At 47.5% G+C, this 25,293-nt stretch overlaps 12 protein-coding genes across 12 annotated transcripts; 6 read left to right on the forward strand and 6 right to left on the reverse strand.

Annotated features, from left to right (window-relative positions):
* Nucleotides 1-585: 585 nt before the first annotated feature.
* On the forward strand, nucleotides 586-1,365 carry F9C07_898 (uncharacterized protein; the record flags this gene model as incomplete). The annotated part of the gene is made up of 3 exons (XM_041288527.1): nucleotides 586-621; nucleotides 676-742; nucleotides 809-1,365. 3 exons carry the CDS (start codon nucleotides 586-588, stop codon nucleotides 1,363-1,365), a joined length of 660 nt encoding a protein of 219 aa, XP_041141034.1.
* A 415-nt stretch (nucleotides 1,366-1,780) lies between these two features.
* On the reverse strand, nucleotides 1,781-2,255 carry F9C07_899 (uncharacterized protein; the record flags this gene model as incomplete). The annotated part of the gene is made up of 2 exons (XM_041288535.1): nucleotides 1,781-2,146; nucleotides 2,217-2,255. 2 exons carry the CDS (start codon nucleotides 2,253-2,255, stop codon nucleotides 1,781-1,783), a joined length of 405 nt encoding a protein of 134 aa, XP_041141033.1.
* A 3,490-nt stretch (nucleotides 2,256-5,745) lies between these two features.
* On the forward strand, nucleotides 5,746-6,369 carry F9C07_2279237 (Cyanovirin-N). The gene is made up of 3 exons (XM_041288526.2): nucleotides 5,746-5,943; nucleotides 5,999-6,193; nucleotides 6,243-6,369. The coding sequence occupies exons 1-2, from the start codon at nucleotides 5,814-5,816 to the stop codon at nucleotides 6,187-6,189; spliced, it is 321 nt and encodes a 106-aa protein (XP_041141032.1). The 5' UTR covers nucleotides 5,746-5,813; the 3' UTR covers nucleotides 6,190-6,193; nucleotides 6,243-6,369.
* On the reverse strand, nucleotides 6,370-9,257 carry F9C07_2279238 (uncharacterized protein). Its single transcript, XM_041284179.2, has one exon. The coding sequence runs from the start codon at nucleotides 8,904-8,906 to the stop codon at nucleotides 6,759-6,761; it is 2,148 nt and encodes a 715-aa protein (XP_041141031.1). The 5' UTR covers nucleotides 8,907-9,257; the 3' UTR covers nucleotides 6,370-6,758.
* Nucleotides 9,258-9,801: 544 nt separating this feature from the next.
* F9C07_902 (putative ARS binding protein Abp2) lies at nucleotides 9,802-12,191 on the forward strand (the record flags this gene model as incomplete). Its single annotated transcript, XM_071511852.1, has 2 exons — nucleotides 9,802-10,452; nucleotides 10,503-12,191. 2 exons carry the CDS (start codon nucleotides 9,802-9,804, stop codon nucleotides 12,189-12,191), a joined length of 2,340 nt encoding a protein of 779 aa, XP_071365689.1.
* Nucleotides 12,192-12,619: 428 nt separating this feature from the next.
* On the reverse strand, nucleotides 12,620-13,800 carry F9C07_1058784 (uncharacterized protein). Its single transcript, XM_071507448.1, has 3 exons — nucleotides 13,327-13,800; nucleotides 13,167-13,219; nucleotides 12,620-13,104 (listed from the first exon to the last, which is right to left on the reverse strand). The coding sequence occupies exons 1-3, from the start codon at nucleotides 13,396-13,398 to the stop codon at nucleotides 12,765-12,767; spliced, it is 465 nt and encodes a 154-aa protein (XP_071365690.1). The 5' UTR covers nucleotides 13,399-13,800; the 3' UTR covers nucleotides 12,620-12,764.
* Nucleotides 13,801-14,017: 217 nt separating this feature from the next.
* F9C07_904 (uncharacterized protein) lies at nucleotides 14,018-14,712 on the reverse strand (the record flags this gene model as incomplete). Its single annotated transcript, XM_041288533.1, has 2 exons — nucleotides 14,018-14,542; nucleotides 14,608-14,712. 2 exons carry the CDS (start codon nucleotides 14,710-14,712, stop codon nucleotides 14,018-14,020), a joined length of 630 nt encoding a protein of 209 aa, XP_041141028.1.
* Nucleotides 14,713-15,504: 792 nt separating this feature from the next.
* Nucleotides 15,505-16,279, reverse strand: F9C07_905 (uncharacterized protein; the record flags this gene model as incomplete). Its single annotated transcript, XM_041288532.1, has 2 exons — nucleotides 15,505-16,134; nucleotides 16,187-16,279. 2 exons carry the CDS (start codon nucleotides 16,277-16,279, stop codon nucleotides 15,505-15,507), a joined length of 723 nt encoding a protein of 240 aa, XP_041141027.1.
* Nucleotides 16,280-17,316: 1,037 nt separating this feature from the next.
* F9C07_2279243 (putative ketohexokinase) lies at nucleotides 17,317-19,120 on the forward strand. Its single transcript, XM_041288524.2, has 6 exons — nucleotides 17,317-17,509; nucleotides 17,571-17,967; nucleotides 18,026-18,184; nucleotides 18,238-18,299; nucleotides 18,354-18,464; nucleotides 18,519-19,120. Exons 1-6 carry the CDS (start codon nucleotides 17,463-17,465, stop codon nucleotides 18,688-18,690), a joined length of 948 nt encoding a protein of 315 aa, XP_041141026.1. The 5' UTR covers nucleotides 17,317-17,462; the 3' UTR covers nucleotides 18,691-19,120.
* Nucleotides 19,121-19,176: 56 nt separating this feature from the next.
* On the forward strand, nucleotides 19,177-20,338 carry F9C07_907 (RNA-binding protein required for biogenesis of the ribosomal 60S subunit; the record flags this gene model as incomplete). The annotated part of the gene is made up of 2 exons (XM_041288523.1): nucleotides 19,177-19,418; nucleotides 19,486-20,338. 2 exons carry the CDS (start codon nucleotides 19,177-19,179, stop codon nucleotides 20,336-20,338), a joined length of 1,095 nt encoding a protein of 364 aa, XP_041141025.1.
* A 368-nt stretch (nucleotides 20,339-20,706) lies between these two features.
* F9C07_1058961 (F-box domain protein) lies at nucleotides 20,707-23,020 on the forward strand. Its single transcript, XM_071507449.1, has one exon. It carries the CDS (start codon nucleotides 21,076-21,078, stop codon nucleotides 22,201-22,203), a length of 1,128 nt encoding a protein of 375 aa, XP_071365691.1. The 5' UTR covers nucleotides 20,707-21,075; the 3' UTR covers nucleotides 22,204-23,020.
* Nucleotides 23,021-23,649: 629 nt separating this feature from the next.
* On the reverse strand, nucleotides 23,650-24,859 carry F9C07_909 (putative ras GTPase Rab11; the record flags this gene model as incomplete). Its single annotated transcript, XM_041288531.2, has 6 exons — nucleotides 24,816-24,859; nucleotides 24,566-24,708; nucleotides 24,485-24,497; nucleotides 23,990-24,379; nucleotides 23,843-23,923; nucleotides 23,650-23,780 (listed from the first exon to the last, which is right to left on the reverse strand). Exons 2-6 carry the CDS (start codon nucleotides 24,584-24,586, stop codon nucleotides 23,650-23,652), a joined length of 636 nt encoding a protein of 211 aa, XP_041141024.1. The 5' UTR covers nucleotides 24,587-24,708; nucleotides 24,816-24,859.
* Nucleotides 24,860-25,293: the final 434 nt, after the last annotated feature.

Consider the following 25,293-nt stretch of genomic DNA (forward strand, 5'->3'; position numbering starts at 1 on the left):
TTTTTCGGTGCAGTAAAGGGCATGCAGTATTCAAGTCAGGGCTCTGAGACAAGTTTGGACGTTGGTGAAGGAATGAAGACGGCTGTATCTGGCAAAGGATAACCAGTGGCAAAGACATAAAGTAAGGAAAAACGAGATATCCAAGAAAGTGAATGCTGAGCTGATCACCTGGGCTCATCAGAAACGCCGAGTTGAATCCAGAAGTCACTTGTCTTGGCTGTGGAATTGGCTGCTAAGATAGTCTTGGTCAAAATATCGAAGATGCTTGGAGGCTGAATTATTAGGTACGTTAGCATTTCTTCACTAGCTGAGGGTCAATCACACTCCGAAACGGCAAAGCAATCCCATCGAGTTAATTATTCACTCACAGGTCACAGAGCCTTGTCACTATACCTGATTCTGCTTTTCTTCCCCCCTCTCCCACTCTTCTGTTACTCTTCTACTACAGACCTTCTCTCACTTTTTCTCCTTGCGCCCCTCTACTACCCAGCCCTTCTCACCCAAGCACACGCTTATGCTCTACTATTAATCTCACAACTCAACTTACATATCCAACCTCGAAGCAGTCTCTATTGAGACGCCAAGATGCCCATGCGTTGGACTCCTGAAAACGACCAGCTTGTAAGCCCACCCTACCCACAGCTTCGACGCTGAGAAAAGATCTAACAATTACAGCTTCTTCTGAAGATCCTGGAAACTCATGATCTATCCGTCGACACCAAGAGGGTCGCCGAAGCTTGGCGTAAGTACTCACCCAAGCCTCAACAACATCCATGACATGTATACTAACAGCACAAAACTTGAATAGCCGGTACAGACTCCAGCAACCGCCCCACCCCCCGAGCCATCACCGAACGTCTGGTCAAAATGCGCCAGATGGTAAAGGCAGCCAACAACGGCGCCGATGGCCACTTCAGTATCGGAAAGGGAGCCGGTACCAACCCTGGCAGTGCAACGGCGACTCCCCGCAAGAGAGGCAAAAATGCGACGGCCATCCCTAAGACTCCAACTTCTGCAAAGCGTAAGAATGCTTCTAAGTTTGATGACGTTTTTGGTGATGATGGGGATGTGCTTGTTAAGGAGGAAGGCGAAGGGACCCCGGTAAAAAAGCCGCTCAGGCCTGCTTCTGCTGGTGTAAACCAGGGCCACGCCGGTGTGTCACTTAAGACCGAGCCGGTGGATGATGATGCTGTTCTTATGGATGAGTCTCCTTCAAAGCGTGTCCGTAGGGCCAGTGTTCTTCCTCCTGGTATGGTTAGTACCTATGGTGAGGAGGAGGGGAGCCAGACTGAGTTGGACAGTGAGATCTCGGAGTATTTCCCCGAAGAACATATTAAGGTGGAGGAGGATTTCTTGATGGCTTGATCTTTGATTGATTTGTTTCCTTCCTTTGCAGGCGCTCAATGCGTGGCCGATATTTATTGTCGATAGTTTTGCGGATCAAGCACGGGAGTTGAATTATTTGCGGTGGTTGACGGTTGCAGTATCAAGGATCATGGGAATATTAAGCATTGCTTAGTTCCATGTCCACCATGTAAAGAGTAGAAATTGCAGCTATAAAACTGCAAAAGTCGTAGCCTACTAAGAAAGAGGAGAAAAGAAAAGGAACAAGCAGGCACACGACCAGAAATATCCTTCGAATTCAATAAAGCAAGCTACCAAGAGATGCCACAAAACTACCTATCCGTAAACTATTTAACGTCAATGGCCGTGTTCACAGTCCCAAAGAAAACAACAACTCTCTGCGCATCTCCAGATATTCACGAAATTATCCACAATCCTAAGCAGAATCATGCTCAACGCTGGCTTTAGCCTTCTTAGAAGGGGAGCCTTTTGCGCCTCTCTTCGCCGGTCTTCCTCTCTTGGGCTTTGTGGGAGACGAATCGGGAGCACTGCCTTCGTCCGGCTGAGGAGCAGAGCCAGGAGAAGTACCAGTAGCAGTACCTTCCGCAGGAGGATCAATACGGAATTTCTCCTTGATACGCTGGACTCTGTGCTGAATGGCACTAGATGTGCAGCCTGCAGTTTGGCTTAGTTCTTGTGTTCTTTGACGGGTTGAGACGTATAACACACCTTGACCCATGTATTCGGCTAAAGCTTTGTAGTCGAGCTTGACATTATGCAGGGTGATGATGCCGACCAGAAGCTTTATATAGCGTTTGATTAGTCTACTTGGAAGCTTCACCGGAATAGAGGTAGGAAATCGATAAGCTCACTTTGGCATCAGCCTGCGGATCAGTCCAATTGATAGGCATTTTGATTGGTAGTATACACCAAGACAAGATTGATGTGATTAGAGCGGATAGTAGTTCAGACGACAAGTCGCTGTTTGGTTGCTCTGTACATGAGTATGGAGTCGAACGGCGTAGACGGTGCAGAGAAGAGGAGGGAACAGGAGGTAGAAAAGAGGGTGTTTTAGAAAAGAGGATGTGGTTGAAGTCAAGACACAGGCTGTGAGGAGAGAATGAGGGGGCCCATTCATTCACTTTCAGTCAGAGATAAGTGCTGCTGTTACTCGCGTTGCCTACGAGATTGCAGAGCAAAGGCAAACAGACGGTTGCTCGATGGTCTTCCGAGCCTAGACTCAATGTTGGCTGTGAAAGTTCAAATATCCGATTTATCCTGGTATCTTCAGAGATTGTGTTGTTCTTTTCTCAGTTACCCAACTTACCACTATGATCCAACAATACTTAATACGGCTTTCAAGAATTTGAAGGAAAACCAGATATTCACTCAGATTGAAGTAACAACCCCTTCCTAAAATGAATAGAAATTTTGTGGATAGCAAGGCCACATCTACTTCCAGTTGGGTTTGATATAGGACCATGGCACTGATAAAATACTACACTTCAACCGGAACAAAACATTGTTCAATGCGACTTCGGCAACGAGGTCAACGCAGGAGTCGCTGCTAGCAGCAATATTCGACGCCTATTAGGATTCAACGATACTACCTCTCAAGACCCTCTCTTATCCCAGACTGCCCTGATATTGTCAACACAAAATTTCCCAGGTGGAAGAGGGTCAATGTTACCAAACCACCAGAACTTGTTGGCGATACATCCGTGTGTGTAGTTCTAACGATCTATGAAGATTGTATATGTTGAGGATAGAGTCATGTTAGAGCTGCGCAACTGTGTAAAGGTGTCCAAATAAAACTTCTAGGCTACTCACTACCAACTTCTTTCCTAGGGTTTTTGAGGGGCATAAGTACCTACCGGTATATACTAGATAAGGTGTCCATGGCGCTCCAAATGTACACTACCTACCATTATGCATCAAATTTAGTTTATTGTAGTAGTAAAGTTTTCTTTCATGAATACCTACTGTTCATGGGCTACTCCTCGAGTCATATACACAAGAAGCTGCTTTGAACAATAGGAAAGTTTGCCTTGTATCGATAATACCACTACTGGCACGGACACCGCACACACTACAACCACTACAACCACTACAACCACTACAACCGTCACAGATACTCCAGATACTCCAGATGCATGAAGCAATATCAGCATATGATCGCCATAAGACTTCCTCAATGAGACCTTGCTGCATGAGACAAAGGCCTTGATTGGCCAAGCTACCAGCAACGCAAGACTGTCTGATCTGTTCCCTTCAAGTACAGCGCATGATACACCAATCCAAGCAGCTTTTCCTAGAGCCCCATTGTACATCTTCATCCATGAACACAGAAAACGCAAAACAAAGGGTTGGCCATACACGATAGCGTTACAGACTTACAGTCTTTGACTTCCACTATATTAGTGTTCCATTATTTTCTTCCTCGGCAATATCCGTCATAGACCCAGAATCTACATTAGGTTATGTAATAGTTAGAGGCTGTTGTTTCATTCCAGTAATTTAGTGTACAGCAGAACGTAAGCGATCTGCTCGTAGTCAAGCTGCTAGACCTACTACCGACAACCCCGCCAATCTTACGGGGCCATTGATCGCAGGAATCCCGCCAAAGGTCCTCATGTCGGATTGGCGACAATGACTTGAGTGAATCATACATAGAGTCTAGTATTTCAGCGTCACGTTTCATTCCACGTTGCACCATATATGGAGATACTAGCATCCGAGATGCCTTACGTATATTACACCTGTGACATGAGGATGCACACACACTACACCGCGCTACATGCAGCTGAGCGGTAGCCTGTCCGCCAGCCACACGCAATTCATCCATAAACGAGATGATATGTTTGACACTCCAAGCCGTTGCAACCAGCCATTCAATTCCTGGGTTCTGAATGAGACGAAAGTCATCCTGTCAGAGCGCCTACGTAAAGTTTATCTCGAGCTGATCGAACCCAATCATCTGCTAGTGCGTCTCATCTCCTGGGTTCGAAATGTGCCATCGCAGAGGATACGTACTCTGAAGCGGCAACAAGGCGTCTACGAGGAATGCACGTACTCCACCTGATACCAGATGTGAGTACTTATTTTAGAATACTAGCCTACTAAACAAGCGCCTATACCGGCCGAAATTCCCCGAGTACGTAGGAGGGGTAGTCGTACAATGTCCAGAGCGGCAAGTGGGTGCTTTCCCTAGAATCTCCCAGATACCGAGGATCGATGTTTCAGAATGCATAGTGTCCGAGGATCGTGCCAAAAAAAAAAGAATCTAATGGCCAGTTAGAATCTTCAAGCACTGTGGACGACGTTTTGGATGCGCTGATGGCTTTGCAACACATTGTTTATGTAGGCGCCACAGTCATAACCCTACATAAGAGCGCCACAAGGTTATATTAGGTGACGCTATCATGGACTAAGTAGGACTATTTAATGCATCCCAAGTGGGTCCGGCGGGTTTCGTTAATAGAGGACTGGCTCGCTCTGAAGTCGGTGAGAGGGTTGAAACGGGAGGGGCGAAACGATAACGGAAGATGAGGGAAAGAAAAAGAAAAAGAAATATTAGAGGCCTCACAAAAAATAGGTAGTTCTGGGTATATCAAATCACTTGAAGAGGAGTTTCAGGGATTCGATCTTTTACCAGAAGAGGTAACCTAGCGCTTCCCTAACGTAGGGCTAAATTTTAGGAAAAACAAAAACAAAGAATTGCGATATCAGACAAGATCTCATTTCTGCACCCACGCGGAGTCCAATCGGCCAGCCTTATACCCCTCGCCCCATTATCGATACGATACATCTTCCAGCCCTTCGCCGCAGACCTTCATTTGGCGACATCTATGGATGTGCCTTTCCCGATGTAGCGAAAATGAAACCCAGAATGCCCATCGATGACAAGTGTTTCCATGCAGTAAAAGGGACAAAGATCCCGAATTAATTGCCTCAGAGAAAACAAGCATGATCTGATGAAGGTCTCGCAGCAAATGGGCGTCCAACAGCTGCTGATCACTGCCCCTCCAGGGCCCACTGCTGAAGTGTTTTGCCAAGAGACCCCATATAGTCGCACTAGGTGGGGGAGTCTCTCACCATTTCTTGATGAACCAATCTGACACGGTTTCTGCTCACTGCAAGGATCCATCAGAACTGTTGCCTGAGGGAATAGGAAATTGGTACCGTGGGAAGGGATCAGAGCTAATCCTGTTGTAGTGCAGCAAAGTCAAATCAATATCTCAGCTCCCCACCGACGTCAATCATAGGCAGAATTCAGCAAATGATTGGAAGCCATGTGTAATTGTGTATAGCATTGACGAGATTGACATACGGGGGAGAGGCTCCACCCGTGAGAGACGTAGATATAAATACCAGCTGCTTGTCCTTCTCAGTCTGTTTTCTAGTCTTCTTCCTCAATTCATCATCACACAGCCACACAAGCATCCTCAACAAACAACCCCTTAGCCAACATGTTCCAGGATTCAGCTCGCGACGTTCGTGTCGAGGACAACAGATTCTTGGCTGCTGAACTCAGACAGACTGACGGTAACTGGCGTTTCGCGCGAGTAGATCTAAATGAGCATATCGGAAACGAGAATGGTACTTTCCTGACATTTTGCCACGATGAATGACTAGCTTCTAACTTGTATCATAGGCCACTTTCAATGGGGTGGAAGGAACTTCTCCGAGACTGCCAGAAACGTTCACTTCGGGTTCGAGGGCGGTGCACATGTCCCTGTGCTCCGCGCCGAATTGCGCACCCCGGCTGGTACATGGGAGCCGCGCGATGTCAACCTTGACGAACGTGTCTTCAATAACAATGGACACTTTGAGTTCCAGTACTAATTGTGTGTGTGATGGTGACCTTGAGTGAGAGGGCATTGCTAACGAGGCTGCAGTGATCCCTATATCATGATATCATTTGACGACGATTGGAAGGACTGCAAAGTGTCGTTACGGTTCATAAATACTTGTTGTATCTAGTATAGCTCTTCGATATATGCAATGCCTTTGAACGCAAACCCCTCCTGGAATTATGTCTCTACTGCAAGAGTAATAATATATCAAGTAACATCAGTACAGCCACATGAGCACCCTGAATACAAAACAAAAGGCCATTACCAGGAAGATGAGAAATGGAATCTGCCGACCCATACACCTGAATATCGCCATCCGTGTCAGAATAACCTGTAACTCTAAGCCGAACTCCTTGAAAGCATCATAGACCCCCGGGTGTATCACATGGTAAAAAAAAGCCTGGCAATGAAAAAGAACACCGACAGAAGCACAGAGCAAGAAGCAGGTAACCGATAATAGAAAGCACACCATGGCAACTTCATAACAGCACACTCGCCCAATGCAGTATATATAGATAAACAGGCAGAAGAGGATAACAAAAAGAAATGAGCCTCCATTTACCAGGCGTGTGCTGTATCGCCCGCATCCATATCATTTCCATTCCAGTCTTCATCACCACTCACTTCATCATCAAGGAAATCTTCCTCATTGAATTGTGTTTCACTTGGACGTTGATTGTCGATGCGAACCATAACCACGTCACACATACCTTGAATAGCGAGCGGCTTTTTATTATCGTCACTGTCGGGCGTTGGGCGGCGAGATGCGCTTAAACGAGCATCATCCTCAAGCTCAGAAAGCTTTTGCTGAGCGAGGCGGGCGCTTTTTCGTTTCGAGGGTGTTGAAAATCCACTACAGAGAGAATCTGGCCGAGTAGTGGTATTGTCCCCAACTATGCTAGCAGTCGAGCTACCAGGTACTGGCGGCCGAGAGGCACGAGGAATTGTGCTAAGGGTGGCATCTGGAAGTGCACTGCGCCTTAAAAAGACCTTCTCGAGCCTGCCAATCCATTTTTCTCGAAAGGATGCACGATCGCGCCACCCAATCTTGAGAATCGCGCTAATCACTAATCGCCGCAAGTTTCTCAATTCAGGAGCTGCATCAAGAAGGGATGTGAAGAATACATCCGCCGTCGTGTCGTCCCATTTGCGCAGCTGTATCAACTCAATGTCTTGCAACGTTGATGGCCACGTTGGAACCTCTGAGCTATTGAGAAGCTCCCTGAAGTGAGGTTCGACGTCATGATAACTAGACAAGTCATGTATTGAGATGTCCATTTTGAATTTCTCAAGACTTCGACAGGATTGAGCCAGGCCTACTATGAAAGACAGACTCAAATGGCGATTGTGACTTAGAGCCAAGTCCCGAAGATGCTGGCCATGGGATGCAAGAAATGCACTAAAGTTTGATGTGGTTACTTCATCGCAGTTATTTATTGTCAGCGACGTCAACGTTGGAGATAAGTTGGGCAAAAGATGTTCATTGACAATCGAACACTCCAGGAATTCCAAGCGATGTAGCTCTGGGAGTTCTTTAAGCGCTGTCGCAAGGACAACTTCCCTCTCATTTGACACATCAGCAGGGTCATCCACGTCAGAATCTTCCGAGGCAATATGCAGCAACCTGAGCTCCCGTAAACCGCTGAATGAAGCTTGAAGGTGTTTTTCCATCATAAATGGAAGTAGCGCATTTGTTTCCATGAAGCGGCTGTTCCAATCCCAACTGCGCAGGCGGATCGAGCTTGATATAAGTGACGTAAAAAGACTTTCAGGATAAGCCCATTTTGTCCTCTGCCAGAGAGGAAGACCGACAACATAGTCGTCGCTATGATAGAGGCGCAGTGTTTTCACTTGGGGTGCTCTGTCTATCAACCTTGGCAGTTCGAAATATCCCAGGGTCGGGCCACTTTTATAGGATAGAAGGATCTCTGCGTCGATATGTAATTCTCTAATTTTGTTAACGTAATTAGTCGAAAGGGACTCCTGCGGTTTGGATAACAGGTTGAGCAGTCCGTGTGCTTTGGCGGGAGGTATCAGTGGGGGGCAGTGGTATAAAGCAGCCATCGCAGGCTCGTGGAAAGTGCGACAAAGCAGAGAGACATTCACAAGCCATTGTACTGAGCTGTTTCTGGTTGCCGTCTTCTCATCCACTAAGGGATATGCAGCGCTATAGAATATATCAAATAGTATGTGGTAAGGAAGAGCTTGCCAAGGGGGGATGACACCAGAGCCCACGAGCGGGCTAGTATCCTCCTCCACTTTCCTTCGTTTATTGAGGGGCCTGCCCAATTCCAAGCGCTTATTATTAGAGGTTCTCTTCGACCGTTTAGTTTGGGATCTTGTTTCCACAGTCCGTTTACGTCGGGGTCTACGTGAATTGCGGTAACTTGATGGTTCGGTAAGGGAGTATGTTCGATTCGAGGTTTCAACGGGCACTGAAGTTTCTGGTTCCACATCGCTTGCACCCCCTTCGAAATTGTCATCCGTGGAGTCTTCGCGATATGACACGGGCATGCGATTCAAATCGCGTGGGCGCAAGGAAAGAGAGAGACGTCTGGATTGTTCATGGTCGGAATTGAGGTCTTCATCAAGTCGATCTTCTGAGCTGCTTTCTTCATGGTACGATTGAACCTGCGTGCGGCTGGAGCGAACAGGACGGGACTGCTTGAAAGGCCGACGGTGAGATGAGCCTATAGAAGAGGCCATAGCGAGTGGGCTGGTTCGCCCTACGAAGAATGAGGGACGAAGCAGAGAGTTATTAAATTGCACATGATCTGCGAATGCGACAGCGCTCGACCGAGAGCTCGAAGGGAGGCACTAGTTCCAAGGTCTACTGTAGTTCGAGGGTCGACATCAGAACCAGGAAGGATAAAGACTCTGTGGCTTTGCAGCGACCGTATAAATGAAGTGAAGAAACCGGAAGATTGATGAAGTCAAAGGACGGTAAATGCTGCTGTGGAAGGGGTGGAGTTCATGGGCAGGTTTATCGATAAGAAAATCAAAATCCGTCATTGAATGATGATGAATGGATTATGGATTGCCTGATCATCCAGGCGCGGTGAAGTAGCCCCAATTAGGGATAGCGGAGCATGTGACTGGGGCCAAAGACCAAGCAGGGCATTGACAGGCATCAACTCCCCCGCCCTGAGGCCACAACGCTAGGCCGGGATGGGCATCGAGGGGAATCCCGAAATAGAAACAGTCAGCTCCTCCCAGTCTATCATCGGCCTTCTTTAAAGCGCTGCCGTTCTTCCAGCCACCTTCTCCTCTTTTCTCCCCCGCTGATTCCGTGGTGATGATGGCGCTCTATGTCCTCCAAGGTTTCTGCCCACAAGGATTGCAATTTCCGACATTGATTGTGTATGCGCTACCTACTATATAAATACTTGTCAACTCATGCGCTCGATTGGGCTGGTCCCTAAGCTAAGCGCGCTCATTTCGATCTAATTATAGCCTACTGTCTATACGCGCTCAATTCGAAATCTTTGCTTTTGCCTTTGCCCGTACCTATGACACCCAACTATCTACTCAGCACGCACCGATCCTCCTTATCATATTGCGCCATTGTTTACGGGAGCGAGTATTAGCTTGTTGACTCACAATGGAAAGCTCGTTTCCAAATGTCATGAACCCATCGGAGAGGAGCGACATAGGGGCGCCGCCGATGGTTGTTCAACAGTATGCAAGGTATCCACCTACGTTGGAACCTGGATTACAGAGCGCTTCCTCTCTAGGCAGTGCTCGCAGCCGAATGGCGGCCTCCAAATCTCCCCCACTTCATCGCAAAGCAACTCCGCGCAGTATACAATCCTCGCCGACAGTTCCGCGACCGGCCATTCCCCCATCATCTGCTGCACGCTCGGGGCCATCGATGTCCCCTCCAGTGTACGATCCTCTCCGCCAAAGACAACCGCCTAGAGAGTCCTTAGACCAAGCAGAGTCCCGATCGCTGCCATCCCGTGACATTACAGATGAAACCATTGATGACGCTTACGTGATGTTTATTTTCTATTGTAATCCAAATGTGCCTCTGTCTGTAGACACTAGCGAGTTGCGAAAGACTTTCCGGTGCCCCCCACGGAGTGACGGTAAAAGCTTCAGTATCTTCACGCTCTGGGAACTCATTCGGAAACTAGACAGCAAAGAATTGAAAACGTGGATATCTTTGGCGACCGAGTTGGGAGTGGAACCGCCTGATTTGGAGCAGGGGCAAAGCACGCAAAAGGTCCAGCAATATGCTGTTCGCCTAAAGGTCGGTCCTGGGTTTTATTCTGTTATGGGATCCTTACTGAATTATCATAGCGCTGGATGCGAGCGATGCATGTTGATGCTTTCTTTGAATATTGCCTCGGACATCCTCATCCTTATTATACTCAGCTTCCTGCCAATAATGCAGTGGTCAGCGAGAGTCGCGACGGAGTGCCTTTAGAAGAGGACCTCGCTTTACGAGCCCTCGTCCCTCAGTGGAAACCCAAGCGAGGTAGAAAGCGAGCGGAAGAGAGGGAGAGTATAAATGATAGATTATCCAAACGGCCGCAGCTCGATACCTCTGTGGGCATCTTACACACGAGTACATTCCCAGCTCACTCGGCCACTTTTCCTCAAAGTGCAATTCCATTCAGCGCCTTCCCTGATGAGATCGAGCCTAATGATCCATGGATAGCAGCCACGTCCTCATTTGGAGCGAATGGCCCGTCAGGGAACCCGGTTCCTCAACAAGGCCAGGACCTTCGGTGGAGATCAGTTGAGCGAGAGGCTTCACCTTCAAGTTACCCGCACTCTGCAATTCTTCCTAGGGGCCACCATCCATCCGACGTATTTCTTCCTCCTACGGAGCCTCGGTCAGCGGTTACGCCGTCGTCCGAGAAGTCGCGCCCTAAACGGCGTCATGGACCAGCTGTTTCATCTGCCTGGCCGACCAACAATGGATCGTCTACTGGGAAAACTCGGGGACGACCTCCCGGTCGCGGGACAACATCCGGTCCCTTTTCCTCTTTTCCAGTGAACCCTAGTCGCTCCGAACCATCCCATTTGCACAGCTCCAACGCAAGACCTCCTTCCATTATCCTAGACCAAGATCCTTCCGGCCGCTATTCCAACGCTCAATACCAGCAATCTCCTACGCCATTTCCTGGCGGTAATAGACCAAACAAACTCCAGCTGCAAGTCCCTCAGCACCCAGGCGCGCCAGTCCGTCTCGCGACACCGCCAACACTAATGGTGAACGGCGTCAACAATGCGTCTTTTAAAGTTGAGGGACAGCAGCGTAACAGCACTTCAGCTCCTCCACACGACACTACTGGCGCAGCAACAAACGCTCCAACTGGTGCACATCGCAGTACTAACCCGAATGCAGACATTTCGTCTGATGAGCTTGTTCGTGTGCTCTCCAGTGATTTGCTGCACGGAAGAGTAACTGGTCGCCCCACTCCTTTAAGTGTTGAAGAGGCCCGAACACTCTCTTTGTCCATGGTCGCTAATTTGACTGCTTCGTATTCTCAACTGCCTTTGGGGATGCCAGTTCTTTTGTCAGCTCTGCATCTCGGGCTGGGGCAGCATTTTGGCTACCCTGGCGTAACAGAGAGTGCGATGACGATAGATATTAAAGCGCCGACTGCGCCTTCCGTCGATGCATCAGTGGCACCTAGCACTGAGGAACGCTCGTCAAATTTCACATATACTATCTTTCAGGAATATAAGCATGGGCTGCATTTCTCGACGAAGGTCACTTACGGTGGTTTCACTATCAACAAGCTGGAAGCCAACAAAACTGGCAATGCGCCCGGAGTGACAGAGGACCTGGACAATAGTTTGGCGGATGTGAATAGCTCGACAGATGGCGAATTCGAAGTGGATGGTGCAGAGAATGCTGTTCCTGAGATGACCTGGAAACAACGGTACATAAAGCTTCGCTCCCAGATGCAGAAAAAGGAGCGTGCCTTGTCCCAGTACAAGCGCAAGATTCTGGAGTCTGTGATGGCAGACATCTAAGCCATTGCTACAGTTGTAGATTTCAGTGCGCAGGAAGACTGACTACCAACTGCACTGTTGTTTTGCGCATGTTATCTCATTTACTTGCTTCATAGCAAGCTTCGTTCTTTAAAGATGTATCTAGACATGATCTTCCATCTGTATTCCTGGAAGCATTCTGTTCTGTGTTTAGTTTAGGTTTTCTACAGATACCCCCTGAGCGGCCTCGTTTGTTGTCTGAATTAAAGCATGTTATAGAGCAACACCTAAGGCGGGACTGAGTGCTCTTTGCACATACTTCCATACACGCTCCTTACGTGAAGTGTCCATGTGCGCTCTGTACTTCGGAGATTCGTAATTAGATAGGAGAACCCCTTCGTCATGCCAAAGCAAACACCCAATCTTCAAAACTTTGGGAAGCATATGAACCCGTCTCCGACTGCAGAGAGAAAAAGACACAGAAAACCCCTAGCTTGAACACACCCAATCGCCAAGCCAACAAGACATTTTCAATCTTCTTCCTCCACCTAGAGAGACTTTCAAGCATCCTCATCAGAATCCTCCCCCTCAGCCTGCACATATCCATCCCCACCGTCAGTCAGCAATGCAGAATTGATCAAATAAAGCATCATCACTAACCCCAAGCACAGCCTCATCGATCTCAGTATCCTCTCCAGAGGAATGCTCTTCAACCTTTGCCAAGTCAGTCCTTTGCTTAACCAATACTTCCGCGAGGGCAACGGCAAACACCTTCATCGCTTTCCCCTTCTTGGCAGCGGCCTTCTTTGACGCAGCTGTCTTCGGTGCCGTCTTGCGCTTTGCGACCGATGACTTGGTAGGAGTCTTCTTTGGGCTTGGGACTGGGCTGTCGGCTGAGGATCCAGCGCCAGGGGCGTTGTTGCGACCTTTTGAGAGTCGCTCGTAGCGTTTCGCGCTGGGTAACCACTCAGGCCTGTTTTGGACAAGAAAAATAGGAGAACGGATGGAAGGACTTACGCAGCTCCTCTGGAGACGATGCTGCATTCTTTCGCAACTTCTCCGAAATCAACCTGTGAGTGATGCAAAATGACGTTGTAATCAGTTCTGAATGCTCAAGTGGAGGTTTGGACGGAATGTGTCGGCTGTCCAAACAGTGTCTGCGTGTGAGCCCTCTTACCTTGCCGCTGTTTGCGTGACGGACGCAGCTAAGGAGGAATTCAATCTGCTCGGAGTCGGTGATTGGAGCCATGTTGAGTGGTTTTTCGAGTTTGATGTGGTCTTTCCAAGGAGATCTTCAGCTAGAAGCACTCTCTGAGAGTACGTATCAGTAAGCTTGTAGGAGATGTTTGAGTGGACAGAAGGGGGAAACTGGAAGGGAAGAGATTCGAAGGAGAATGGAGAGAGAAATAACACTGGGGTTGCTTAGACAAAAGACAGGTAGATGCAATGACATGCGCTGAGCAGTGAATGAATACAGTAGAGTGAGGATGCGTACGTTGATTTGCCGACTCTTCTTGTCTAGATGTGCTTCACTTTCCAGACTCGCTGTTGAGCCACACAAAAGTTGAATAAAAGGTGGTTCTTCTGATCTACTTATTCTATATTCAGATGCTACTAAATGACTTACGGATGCTATTTTCACTGCGGCATCATTTTAGCTGGGCCTCATGTAGTTTCAAGATTCAACCAGCGGCTCTTGTTCTCAATATGTAACAAATCATAAGCAGGACCCCGCCAACCATCTGAAACCCTTCGAAGTAGAGGATAAAATCAAGGCGACGCAGCGTCGACTAAGAAATGTTTGTCGTAGGCACCGTATATTGAACGATGTCAGACTCACGAATGCCCAGTAGATTCAAAATACCCATCTACGCCATTTCGAAGCCCTCGCTGTCCTCATACTTCACCATAGCGTCATTGACCGCGTCAAGAAGATTAACGTCAATGCTCTCATCCTTAACATTCTCAGTCTTAATCTTCGGCTCCAAAGTTGGCTTAGGATGCTTGTCTCCCTTAGTGGGTCCAAGATCAGTAGCCGGGATAGGAGCCGAAGTCACTTTGGCTCCCTTCCTGACCCCCTTTTTAGGAGTTGACTTGACCTTGGGAACCTCAACCGCGATAATAGTTTCGGCCTCGGAGTTGTCCGTGACGAAGGGGTCTTCAGATTCCCCGGTTTTGGCCACGTTTTTCTTTCTTCCAGCACCAGCGCCCTTGCGCTTGCCTTGTCCAGAGGGGGCAGTGGGAGAAGTAGTCGAAGTAGTGCTCGCATTTGTCGGCTTAGTCGTAGCCTCGAGATTGGTGAAGCCGTACCGCTTGCGAAGGGCACGGAACCTGTTGGCAACAGATGCAGTGTTGGTATAGCCCAACGCGGCTCCAACATTGGCCAAAATAACCTGAATAGATATCAGCAATGCTAAACCCAATGGTAGTAAGGCTTGTTCGTGGACTATCTGCTTACAGCCCTACTCTCGTCAATGTTTCGCAGGCACTCGATAATGAACCGGGCATCTTGCTGGTTCAGAAACTCGCCCTCTTCAGGAGTGGTGCTCCGGCCGGATGCCATGGTCTCCAATGGCTGATCGTGGGGATTTGTCGGTTTGTAGGAAACTTGACTTGGAAGTAATAATATGATGGAAAGTCACCAATGTATTCAGTTCACTTTGGAAGTGAGGTGATAATGGCACGTAGGAGTGATGGTGAATGGATACGAACTGTAGGTGAGGAACACACTGAAAGAGGTGAGAAAACCAGTGGTATATTTTTGCACACAATGGATGGAGTGATTGGGAATAAAATTTCAGACTTCGTCCAGCTTGATGGGTGTTGGTTTAGTATCCTACTATTGTGTCATTGGTTTGGTGAATTGAGATGACTGTCATCACGGTGATAGAGAGTTGTGTTAGAGAGACAAGGTGATGCGACATAATCACTTTCTATGCAATAAAGAAGAAACATATAGGCCTTACAGCTAAATTGTTACATGTGAGATCAAGTAGAGGTTCTTATCTACTATTGCCTACCATGTCAGTGGCAGTCGGATCTCTTATCTAGGCCTTACATGGTTTCATGAAGCAACCGGTGGCTCTCGGTCTCGATATGTAGCGACTCGCTTGTCCGTGCAATAACCTCGGTATCAAGCTAATTATGTAGATAAGTTTCTGTACGAGTAAAGCATGAAATCGAACCTCCTTCTACATGCTACTTGGAGTCCGTCGTAGACCCTGCCGCCCAGATCTATTCTAGAAGACACAATAACCATCTCTAAAATAGTGTTGTAGCATCAAAGACAAAAGTGCTAAAAGTACATGTGTAGAAAGCTATTACAGACACGTAAACAAGTACACAAAAGATCTCATCAACCCTTATGCTCTCTAGCAATATTCAGTCCAGGCGCAAACATGCCACAGAACTCCACCTCGCCGCTGCTTGCATTCACCACCTCCACTTGTGGTTCTTCCACCTTGATGAAAACGTCGCTCAACCTATGATCCTCATCTGACTCCAACTTTGTAGGAGGCCAGGAGTAAGCTGAACTCGGCTGGCGCTCAAATCCGATTGTAGGGCTCAAGAAGCTCGAGGTCGCACTGTACGTTGTCAATTCAGTAGGAGACACTGTCATTTGGGCGTAAGGAGGGGTGATTGTCCTGGCAGGCGAGTCCGATATTATATGATATGTGACGCCGGGGATATCAGCCAAGGCCGGGAACCCTTGGGCATGTGGATCGGCCTTGATATAGGAAGTTGGCTCGCTTGAAGATGCCAGAGGTTCTTGTTTGAGCACCGGTTTCATATCAGGGGAATTGGCTTCTTTCAGCAAGTCTGCCTTGCAAGGGCTTAGTTTGGACCTATTCGGGCTTTTTTTGGTACGAGACGCTCGGGGTGTTGATGTGATGCCTTCCATCTGCTGCCTGAAGCGAGAGTAACGCATTCGGGCTGCATGACCGTTGGAGATCTCGAGTTGATTTGCAACGAGGCCCCAATCAATCTGTTCAACTGCTCAGCTGGCTCACATGTTATAGTTCTGGAAGTCAACTTACTGATTTGAGATCAAGCTGTTTGATGATGGTATACAAGAACTTGACTGTCGGGCCGTCAGTCGGCATGGCTTTGCTACGTCGGACGGTGGTCATGGCTGCAATCCAAACAGAAGAGAGCCGAAAAATGAAGTTAGATTAATTATGCTGATGAAACACTTAGTAGATGCTCAAGTTGTGCTAGAAGATTGGAAATCTGAAGTTGACAGAAGAACATGCACTTTGGCGCACAGAAGGTGGAATATATAGACCACTTCCTCCCATATATTGAAAGTATCCAGTATTGCTAAGCAGAGCGGTAATTAAAAACAAAGACAGGTTGTTATACTACTGTTAGACTTAGCTGAGAGAAGTAAAGTACCTTTGTCATCTACAAAGAATGAATGGATAGCTTTGTAGTCCCGGAGACGCCACCTGCATGTCTCATCTGTTCCATTCTAGCTAATAATATAATCCTCTAACAGGAAAGATAAACTGAGTTTGGGGCGAATCTATTTCACTGCAAATAGAGCACAACAAATACAGGGTTTCGTTGGTGACTTTATGTACTATTATCACGTGGATTTGTTTTTGCCCTGAATCAACTATATCCTTAAACTTGGAGGCAAACAGACATTGTTGATCTTGGAATGTCTTGTAGAGAATATTAATACAGTCAGTAAAAGATGAAAGCAACAAAAATATATCCATAGGGGCCGAGACCATTGTGACCTCATAAATAAATAAACATTTTGTTTCTTGTCAAAATATTCTGCGCACTACCTTACCAGTCAAGAATATAGTGAAAATAATACATATATTCAATAGTCATTGTTCTTTGTATGTGGAGTACTAGTTCCTGCAGAAATCCATCTCAGGAGCTTAAGAATTAGTCTCTCATTTTGAGCCATGTCTGTGTGATTAGGATATACAAACTGTTACGATAGACTATTGCCCACTCTCAGTCTTCAGCGCTGCACTTACCATATATGGTATTCTACGTAAGGGGCAACAACTTTTCCTTGTTAGGTGCCTACAGCGGTGACTCGATGCCTAAAACGCTGATTAGTGCTTAGGAGCGTCAGCTACAAAATGATTTATCACATTAGCCTACATTATACTAGAAAAACTGAACAATTTCCGTCTGCCTTGAATGTAGGGTTTGATATGTAGGGTGGGTCATGACTAATCTTATCAAGGACTGCCCCTCCTCCCCACATGCTCACAAACGCTCATACATCTACGTATCAGTAATTGCTGCAAGATATTTTGTATAAAATTTGACCACTTTGCCGCCACAATGTCTTTGGTCGCCATAGGTGCATGCTATGTTGATACTATCTTAACGTTGGTTGGCACCACCTTCACCCGGCGCTTAAGTACACACTAGCTCATTATGTCTGTCCAGAACCCCTCATTACCCAGGCGAAGATGAAAAACTACGCGCTACCAATATCTCACGGCGAAGAGGAGGCAACTGCCCTAACACCCTGGAGGTGCTCCAGCAATTGACCGTCCATAGCCCGTCGCAAACAGGGGTATCGCTGAATCTTATTGCTGTTCTGCCAGCAAAATCTTCTATTGCAACTCAGCAAATCCAGTCTGCCTTTGAGCCTCGTGTTCAGCTCACCCATTGTATCTATCGAGAGCAATATGCAGAGCCGGCTTCAAGTTATATCTTCAAAAGCCAGTCCTCTGGGAGCAGGACTATTGTTAACTATAATGAACTCCCGGAGATGACGGTCGAGGAGTTTAAGCGAATCGCAGACGACCTAGGTTCAAAGGCCACATGGTTTCATTTTGAGGTCCGCCAATTCTTTTGAGATCCTTTAGCATCAATGTACTTATAAATTGTAAATCTAGGGTCGCATACCTGATGTCACGCTGGCCTGTATACAATATCTTCGGCAACAGTTTCCTTCTTTGATAATCAGTGTCGAAGTAGAAAAGCCAGGACGAGAAGGCCTACAGGAGCTGGCTATGGAAGCTGACGTTGTCTTCTACTCCAAAAGCTGGGCTCAGGTAATCTCGCTCGCGCTTACAATGTTAAGAACTTTTTGCTAAGAGTTAAACAGGGAAATGGTTACACATCAGCCAAAGAGTGCCTCCAGAAGCAATCTCTAATTACACGCAAGGCGTGAGTGTCATGGTTTCTTTGCGCCGTCTCCCAAAGGCTGACTCGAGACATCAGGCAATTTCTCTTCTGCACATGGGGTGAGGAAGGTGCTGTGGCGCTAGAGACACGTTCTGGTGACATGATTCACAGTCCAGCTTATACTGCACCAGACTTCAAGGTTGTTGAGTAAGTAAATGACAAAAGTACACTGCTGAACTAATCTCGCTAACACTATGTAAGTACTATTGGTGCTGGAGACACATTTATAGCTGGTATGCTATACGCATTGATTTATCGAGGTGATGCTTGGGGCCTTTCACAAAAACTAGGTTTTGCAAATCGGGTGGCAGGCATGAAAGTAGCGCAAGAAGGCTTCTCCGGTCTGGAAAGGGCGTTGAACTCATATCCTTGAATCAAGGGTTTAGCGCGCATATGTAAAATACTGTTCCATATCAAAAATAAGCTCCCCGTGAGATACAACTTGCTATGAAGTACGAAATTAGATCTAACAAATGTAGCAAGAGATCACCACAAAAAACTGGTGTATATATTTGGTAGAGTTCAAGGCGATACTTTTACTTAGCTGAACTTCCTTATGCAGTATTATTTTTCCATTTATCTTGAATCATTGTATACTTGTAGTAAGTATGACATGACCACAACAAGACGACTCCCTGCTAGAATGTCGGCTCAATGGTATGTACGTTGATAGAGGTACTCCGTACTTATCATGAGTTGCCTTTTTCGATACTATCACGTGAGAGATAAACTGCGGCACAAAGATTTGGAAGGCGGTGAGCTTTAGAAAAATATTCTGCCCGCAACTTTTTTGGAAGCTTTTCGCTGCGCCGATCAACAACTTAGATTTTCTCTAAACCAGTCTATTTCCCAATTCACAATGGCGGCAGTATATAAGTCAGTATCCAAGAAGCAGGCTAAGCAGCTTGCCAGAGAGCAAGAGCAGGACGACTCAGACGCAGAAATGGCCGACATGGCTGACCTTCTCGCCGACGCCGACGATACAAGCGACAGCGAAGAGGAGGAAGAAGAAGACTTGGAATCAGCCAAGAAGCAGCTTGCTGCTGGGTATATGCCAAAGACTCGGGTACTTATGTTGACTTCCAGGGGTGTCACATCTCGGTATGTTCATATTGTCTTGGTCCGAATTGAACAAAAAGAACGGTATTGCTGATCGGTTTGATTCTAGCCATCGTCACTTACTCGCCGACCTTGCTGGTCTACTCCCTCATACCCACAAAGAAAGCAAACTCGATACTAAAAAGAAGACCGCTGGATACAACTTACTTCTGAACGATCTCGCCGACCTTCATTCATGCAACGTCATTTTCTTCCTTGAGGCTCGCAAGCGTGGTCAAGATTTGTACCTCTGGCTCGCTCGTCCCCCGAACGGACCTACACTCAAGTTCCACGTTAACAACTTACACACTATGGGCGAACTGAATGCTGGATTCAGCGGCAACTGCTTGAAGGGTGGTCGTGGTGTTGTGGTTTTTGATCGCTCATTCGACGAACAAGGCCCGGTCATGAGCCAGCCAGGCAACGAATACCGTGGACTGGTCCGGGAGATGCTGCGGGGTGTCTTCTCCGTCCCCAAGCGTGGCGTCAAGGGAATGAAGCCTTTCATCGACCGTATCATTGGTGTGTTTGGCGTCGACGGCAAGATTTGGATTCGCGTGTACGAAATCAGAGAGTCCGAAGCTGGAGGCAAAAAGAAGTCAGAGGATGGCGAGGAAGCTGTGAAGCCTGTACCCAAGGGCAAGGACGGTCTACCAGAGGTTTCTCTTGTCGAGGTCGGACCTCGTTTCGTTTTGACGCCAATTGTCATCCTGGAAGGCAGCTTCGGTGGTCCTGTTATCTACGAGAACAAGGAATACGTGAGCCCGAACCAGGTCCGTCACGATATTCGGATTAGCAAGGCAGCCCGCCACGCGAAGCGCAGAGACATGCAAACCGATCGCTTCGCTAAGCGGACAAACTTGGGATTGGGAGAAGGCCAGCGCAAACCAGGTCCATTGGACAACAAGCAGCTGTTCGCATGATTTTTTACTTTATCTCCGTTTCTTTTCATTCATTTTGTCTCTTCTTGTTAGTGTTATTAGACTCGATATCCTAAGGGGATGTACATGTGTTTGAGATGCAAGGGGCACCTTATCATGGTCTAAAAGGCGTCTGGTGTGAAACAACATAATAAAAGTTCAAATGTCATGATGAATTCCAATCTAGGTCTTTCCACTGGCTGATAGGAATCGCTTAATTGTTTAAGCCGAACTATCGCATTAGGGCATCGTGCTGCAGGAACCGTGCGCATTTGACAGAGGGTGGTACCATAGCAACCAAGTATTGAGCGCTATTTATCCTTCGAACTTAGTACATACTTCATAAACTATGAATGATATGAGATTTAAACGTAAGGGCGGAGATTAGATAAGCGCTGATATATAAGAGTCATAACATCCGCCTGGGGCTCGAGTCCATCCCTCCCTCAACCACCATGGCACTATTCTCGCCGTTCAGCCCTCTGCGGCTGTCTGGGCCTGACCTCCATATCACCATGTGTTCTTGTTTCTCTAAGGACCAGATTTGGTTTGTTTTAGACAGCCCCAAGGGCGGGGTCTCGATTTAGTCCAACTTGCGATCGCGACGGCAGCGCTGGCTTGGGCCGCGACTGTCCACTATATCAAACAAAATCCACTATCCAGCTGTGATATCTAAACTACCTACCTTTTGCGCTTTCATAGTGAGCCAGCAAGGTTCGGGCCCCAGTTTATGTTCGGCGATGACCACAGCTAACGAATGTAGCTCAAAACATATAACAACCATGTCATTCGATCATCTAGCCACGGAGCTATTGCTCCATGTATTTCGTTCCTGTGAAACAATATCCGACATTTTAAACCTCGCATCAACCTGTCGACGGCTCCGTACTGTCTTTAACAGATCCAATAAGCTCCAAATTTTCACCGATATTGCCGAGCGCGAATATGGACCACTAAACGAGATCATCCAAATCGTAACACAAAACGCAAGCCAACCAGCTCACTTAATACGCAAGCCCCCCATGACCAATCCCCTCTTCAAACAAATAGTCCAAGTCGGACGCGTAGCTCAGAAATGGGAGACGATCTATCCCGTCAAGAAATGGAAGGTGGATTATGAAAACCGACGATCATTAACAAATGACGAGCGATTCCGCCTCCGCCGAGCCATCTATCGGTTATGGCTTTACCATCGCGCATTCCATACGCGCACGCATGATCGCTTCAGCCGTAAGCTCCCACACGTCGTTACCGAGCGCGCGCAGCTCCTGCATAACTGGTCCACGCAGGAGCTGGCTGATATCGAGGACGTGCGCCTCATCATTGGCGATGTCGTCCAGAATCATATCTGTCCCAGTAACGGGACGATTCAGCGAAAGTTTCGCAAACGGTTTCCGGAAAGTCACCACCAGTTGGCATTTAACATCCATCTGAATTACCCAGCGTTTGGCTCTCTGGGGTCTCCCGGGCTCTTTGATAACCCGAACTCGGTCGATCAATACTATAATACTGCGCATCCTCCCAATTTAACTGAGTCGCCGGCGAAATATAGATCTAGGTTCCGGAATGACTTTTTCCATGATCCCGGCGCCGAGGGCTGGGGTGATGAGATCCCTCACTACTACGTGGTCCAGGACATGATGAAACTTGATCCAGGCCAGGTGCTCTGGCTGCGCGAACATGCGCCCCTGAAAGAACAGGTAGAGGACTATGTGCACTCCTTGGGAGATTGGTTTCGCGAGAATGGAGAGACATTCGGGGATACACTCGAATGGGTGATGAAAGAGAGAGGCGACGATATCGAAGAGTTCAGGGCGGCCATTTCAGACCGGGAGGTAGGAATCATATGGGATGAATGCATAACATAAATGTGCTATGCACTACTGGAACGTATTACGGAGCTACCAATGTACCTACTACGTCCTCTACACAGTCATAACCATATCTCCAAGGATAAGCTCCCTGTAAGCAAGCAAGGGTACAATGCATCCATCCAAAAACCAGGATTTCCACCAAATAAATCCCTCATAACAAGCCACCGCATGAACAACTCACCTCACTTCCCTACAGCAATTTCCTACCGTCCCAAAAATAGAAAACTCCAATGTAATCCAATCTCCCATGCACCAGGTCGAACCTCGGCCGTTATGCAAACGTTCTGGAATCCAAATAACCTAATTAAACCCTCCCCCCAAGACGCCCCTGATCGGCCCACCCTAAACCACACTGGGGGTCGAGAATTCGACACTGTCGACTGGGGCTCTGGGGCGCGAACGGAGAGAGCTAAAGAACCAACCACCAATGGGGGAGTTTGCGGTGGGTTTGCGGACTCCATAGTGGAATTTAAGTACTAGGGCTAGTGTGCTTAGTGCGCGCTGTCTTGTGGGGACTTTTTTTCTCTTGTCGCAGAATATATTTCTAGTATGGAGAAGGTATGTGGGAGGTCATGTAAGGATGATGGTGCAGGCAGGGAAACAAGTGAGGCAAGTTGTCACTTGCTGATTCTGACCATGGATCTGGTTTAGCTTGATTATTTTGGGTTGCTTATGGGACATACGTGGACAATGATGATCCCCTGTATTCAAATTTCATGGGCCTCACGCTTTTTTTTTTTGACGTGGGGCTCCCGCTGTTTGGTCGGTGGGCCTTTCGAGACCGCTGAGGTGTTGATGCTCATTATATTCCACTTGCGATGATGCTTTTGAGTGTTAGTCGATTTTAGTATCTGCGACATATGCATACGCCGTATTAATAATTGCTAGTGAATGGTTAGGCTGGTGGTGAAACGGAACTATTGCCGCTGGATTTAGTGATTGATCATGCTGTAATTCGTAATTCCGAACAATGATAACCTCATACACGAACTGCTTTGGCCCTGTACTACGTAGGCGCCGACAAGAACAAACCCAAACTTCGTTTCGATAATTGACCAGAGTGTGTGGAGGGTACATGGGATGAGTAAAAAAAAAGACAATGAAGGCCAAAGTAGCGTGCCACGGCGAAGACATGTCCGTAGAAGCCAGAGAATAGGAAATTGTCAATTCCATAAAGGGATAAGAACGAACCAGATAAAGGAAAAGAAAGGGAAGGGGAGGAAAATCAACAGAATGATGTCTAGGATGTGATGTCCCACAAGCATCATCATACAATGACCGTGTCCCTGGATGCCGTTCCCAACATTCCTCTTGTGTATCATCTCCGCGGAGGCTAAGTAACAGACAAAAAGAAAGATCAAGACCATTCGATTATCACATCACAGAATAAAATAAAAATCGTTGCGGTATGCGTGTCATCCCCTAACAGTAAGAAATCATCTAACAGCAACCCTGCTTCGTCTCAGGATCCTGCGAAGGGTTGATATCCACCACTGGACGACGGTCACCAAGACCGGCCTGGCCCGAGTCGCCGCTGTCAAGAGCCTTGCTGGACACAATCCGGTAGATTTCTAAGTGCGCGTCAGCATGACGAAAGAAAATAAAAACCTGGGTAAAGGCGTATATTGCTAACCTGTGAGGATGTTCTGGAAAGCAAGCTCAACGTTGCTCGCATCAAGAGCAGATGTCTCGATGAAGGAGAGGTTGTTCTCGCCTGAAAGCGAGTTAGCGAGCCAAAGACAAAGACAACTCACACTTCGAGTAGGTGTCCGAAACTTACTGGCAAACTGCTTGGCTTCTTCGGTTGGCACAGCGCGCAGGTGTCTCAAATCGCTCTTATTTCCCACAAGCATGATGACAATGTTAGAATCTGCGTGATCTCTGAGCTCTTTCAACCACCGGTTAACATTATCGTAGGTTTGATGCTTGCTGATGTCGTAAACAAGAAGGGCACCGACGGCACCACGATAGTAGGCAGAGGTAATGGCGCGGTAACGCTCCTGACCAGCAGTGTCCCAGATCTGCGCCTTGATCGTCTTAGAATCGACCTGAATAGAACGGGTTGCGAACTCCACGCCAATGGTCGACTTGGAGTCCAGGTTGAATTCATTGCGGGTGAAACGACTCAGAAGGTTGGACTTTCCAACACCAGAGTCTCCAATAAGCACCACTGTATAATAATTACTGCAAGTTAGTGGTGCTGTTCAGCGAGGGGGAAGTCTTTATGGGCGTGGATCTTTCGGCGCTTCTGCGGGGGGGGAAGTGGCAACTTTACCCTTGAAGAGAAACTATCGAATCACTCAATTAGTTATACAAGACAAGCAAGTAGCGAAAGTATGGACAGAAAATGCCTTACATCATACTCGTCGTTAGCCATAATGAATGGTTGTGAGAGCTTGTCAAGCCCTAAAAGTGGTGAGGTTTGAAATTTGGGGGACCTTGACGTGGCCGGGTTGAATAGCGATTAAAGCAAAACCGACAACAGTGCGAACGTTGATCCTGGGAGCAGTGGCGTCTCGTTAGTTGATTGCTGGAAGTTGCGAGATGAAAAGCAGCCTGAGGCGAACCGAGGCTACTAGAGAAAGGGCAGTTGAATAAGAACTCACGGTGGTGGTATGTTTCTTTTGGTAAGGGGAAGACAGCGAGGCAGAAAGATAGGAGGTTATCCAGATGTCTTTCCCCTGCCACTCCCGTGCTTCGTCGCGCTGCCGAGCGGACACTCCCGGTTTGGGGATAGTCGCCCGGTCACGTGTGCCTCTCGTTTGTCAGTAGGCTTCAATGAAAATCATATGCCAGAGCGCGACAACAAGAGGCGCTAAGATGACTGTCTTCTAAGGATGGTCATGGCTTACTCTTGATGTATATTACATCCATGCTTTATTTCACATGTTCATTGTCGGCCTTTGCCGAGAGCGGGATTCATTGATTATCGGGCGGGCATACACTCTTTTTCTACTATCTATGGTGGTAGGCGATCGTAGTTTGACCCATATCTTTGCCCTTTTTGTTGGACAAGCCAGTTTCTTTGGCTCTGTTCACCAAACTTGATCTGTACAAACATTTCCTGCTGCACCACACCTACCT

The sequence above is a fragment of the Aspergillus flavus genome, chromosome 1 (genome assembly GCF_009017415.1).
Source record: "Aspergillus flavus chromosome 1, complete sequence".
Lineage (NCBI taxonomy): Eukaryota > Fungi > Ascomycota > Eurotiomycetes > Eurotiales > Aspergillaceae > Aspergillus > Aspergillus flavus.

Coding starts and splice junctions, on each gene's coding strand:
- F9C07_1058784 (XM_071507448.1), bottom strand. CDS start 13,398: ATGGCTCCAATCACCGACTCCGAGCAGATTGAATTCCTCCTTAGCTGC. Junction 13,220..13,326: donor GTCACGCAAACAGCGGCAAG/GTAAGAGGGCTC, acceptor CATCACTCACAG/GTTGATTTCGGAGAAGTTGC. Junction 13,105..13,166: donor ATCGTCTCCAGAGGAGCTGC/GTAAGTCCTTCC, acceptor GTGGTTACCCAG/CGCGAAACGCTACGAGCGAC.
- F9C07_1058961 (XM_071507449.1), top strand. CDS start 21,076: ATGACCACAGCTAACGAATGTAGCTCAAAACATATAACAACCATGTCA.
- F9C07_2279238 (XM_041284179.2), bottom strand. CDS start 8,906: ATGGCCTCTTCTATAGGCTCATCTCACCGTCGGCCTTTCAAGCAGTCC.
- F9C07_2279243 (XM_041288524.2), top strand. CDS start 17,463: ATGTCTTTGGTCGCCATAGGTGCATGCTATGTTGATACTATCTTAAC. Junction 17,510..17,570: donor TATGTTGATACTATCTTAAC/GTTGGTTGGCAC, acceptor ATGTCTGTCCAG/AACCCCTCATTACCCAGGCG. Junction 17,968..18,025: donor CCACATGGTTTCATTTTGAG/GTCCGCCAATTC, acceptor TTGTAAATCTAG/GGTCGCATACCTGATGTCAC.
- F9C07_2279237 (XM_041288526.2), top strand. CDS start 5,814: ATGTTCCAGGATTCAGCTCGCGACGTTCGTGTCGAGGACAACAGATTC. Junction 5,944..5,998: donor GCATATCGGAAACGAGAATG/GTACTTTCCTGA, acceptor CTTGTATCATAG/GCCACTTTCAATGGGGTGGA.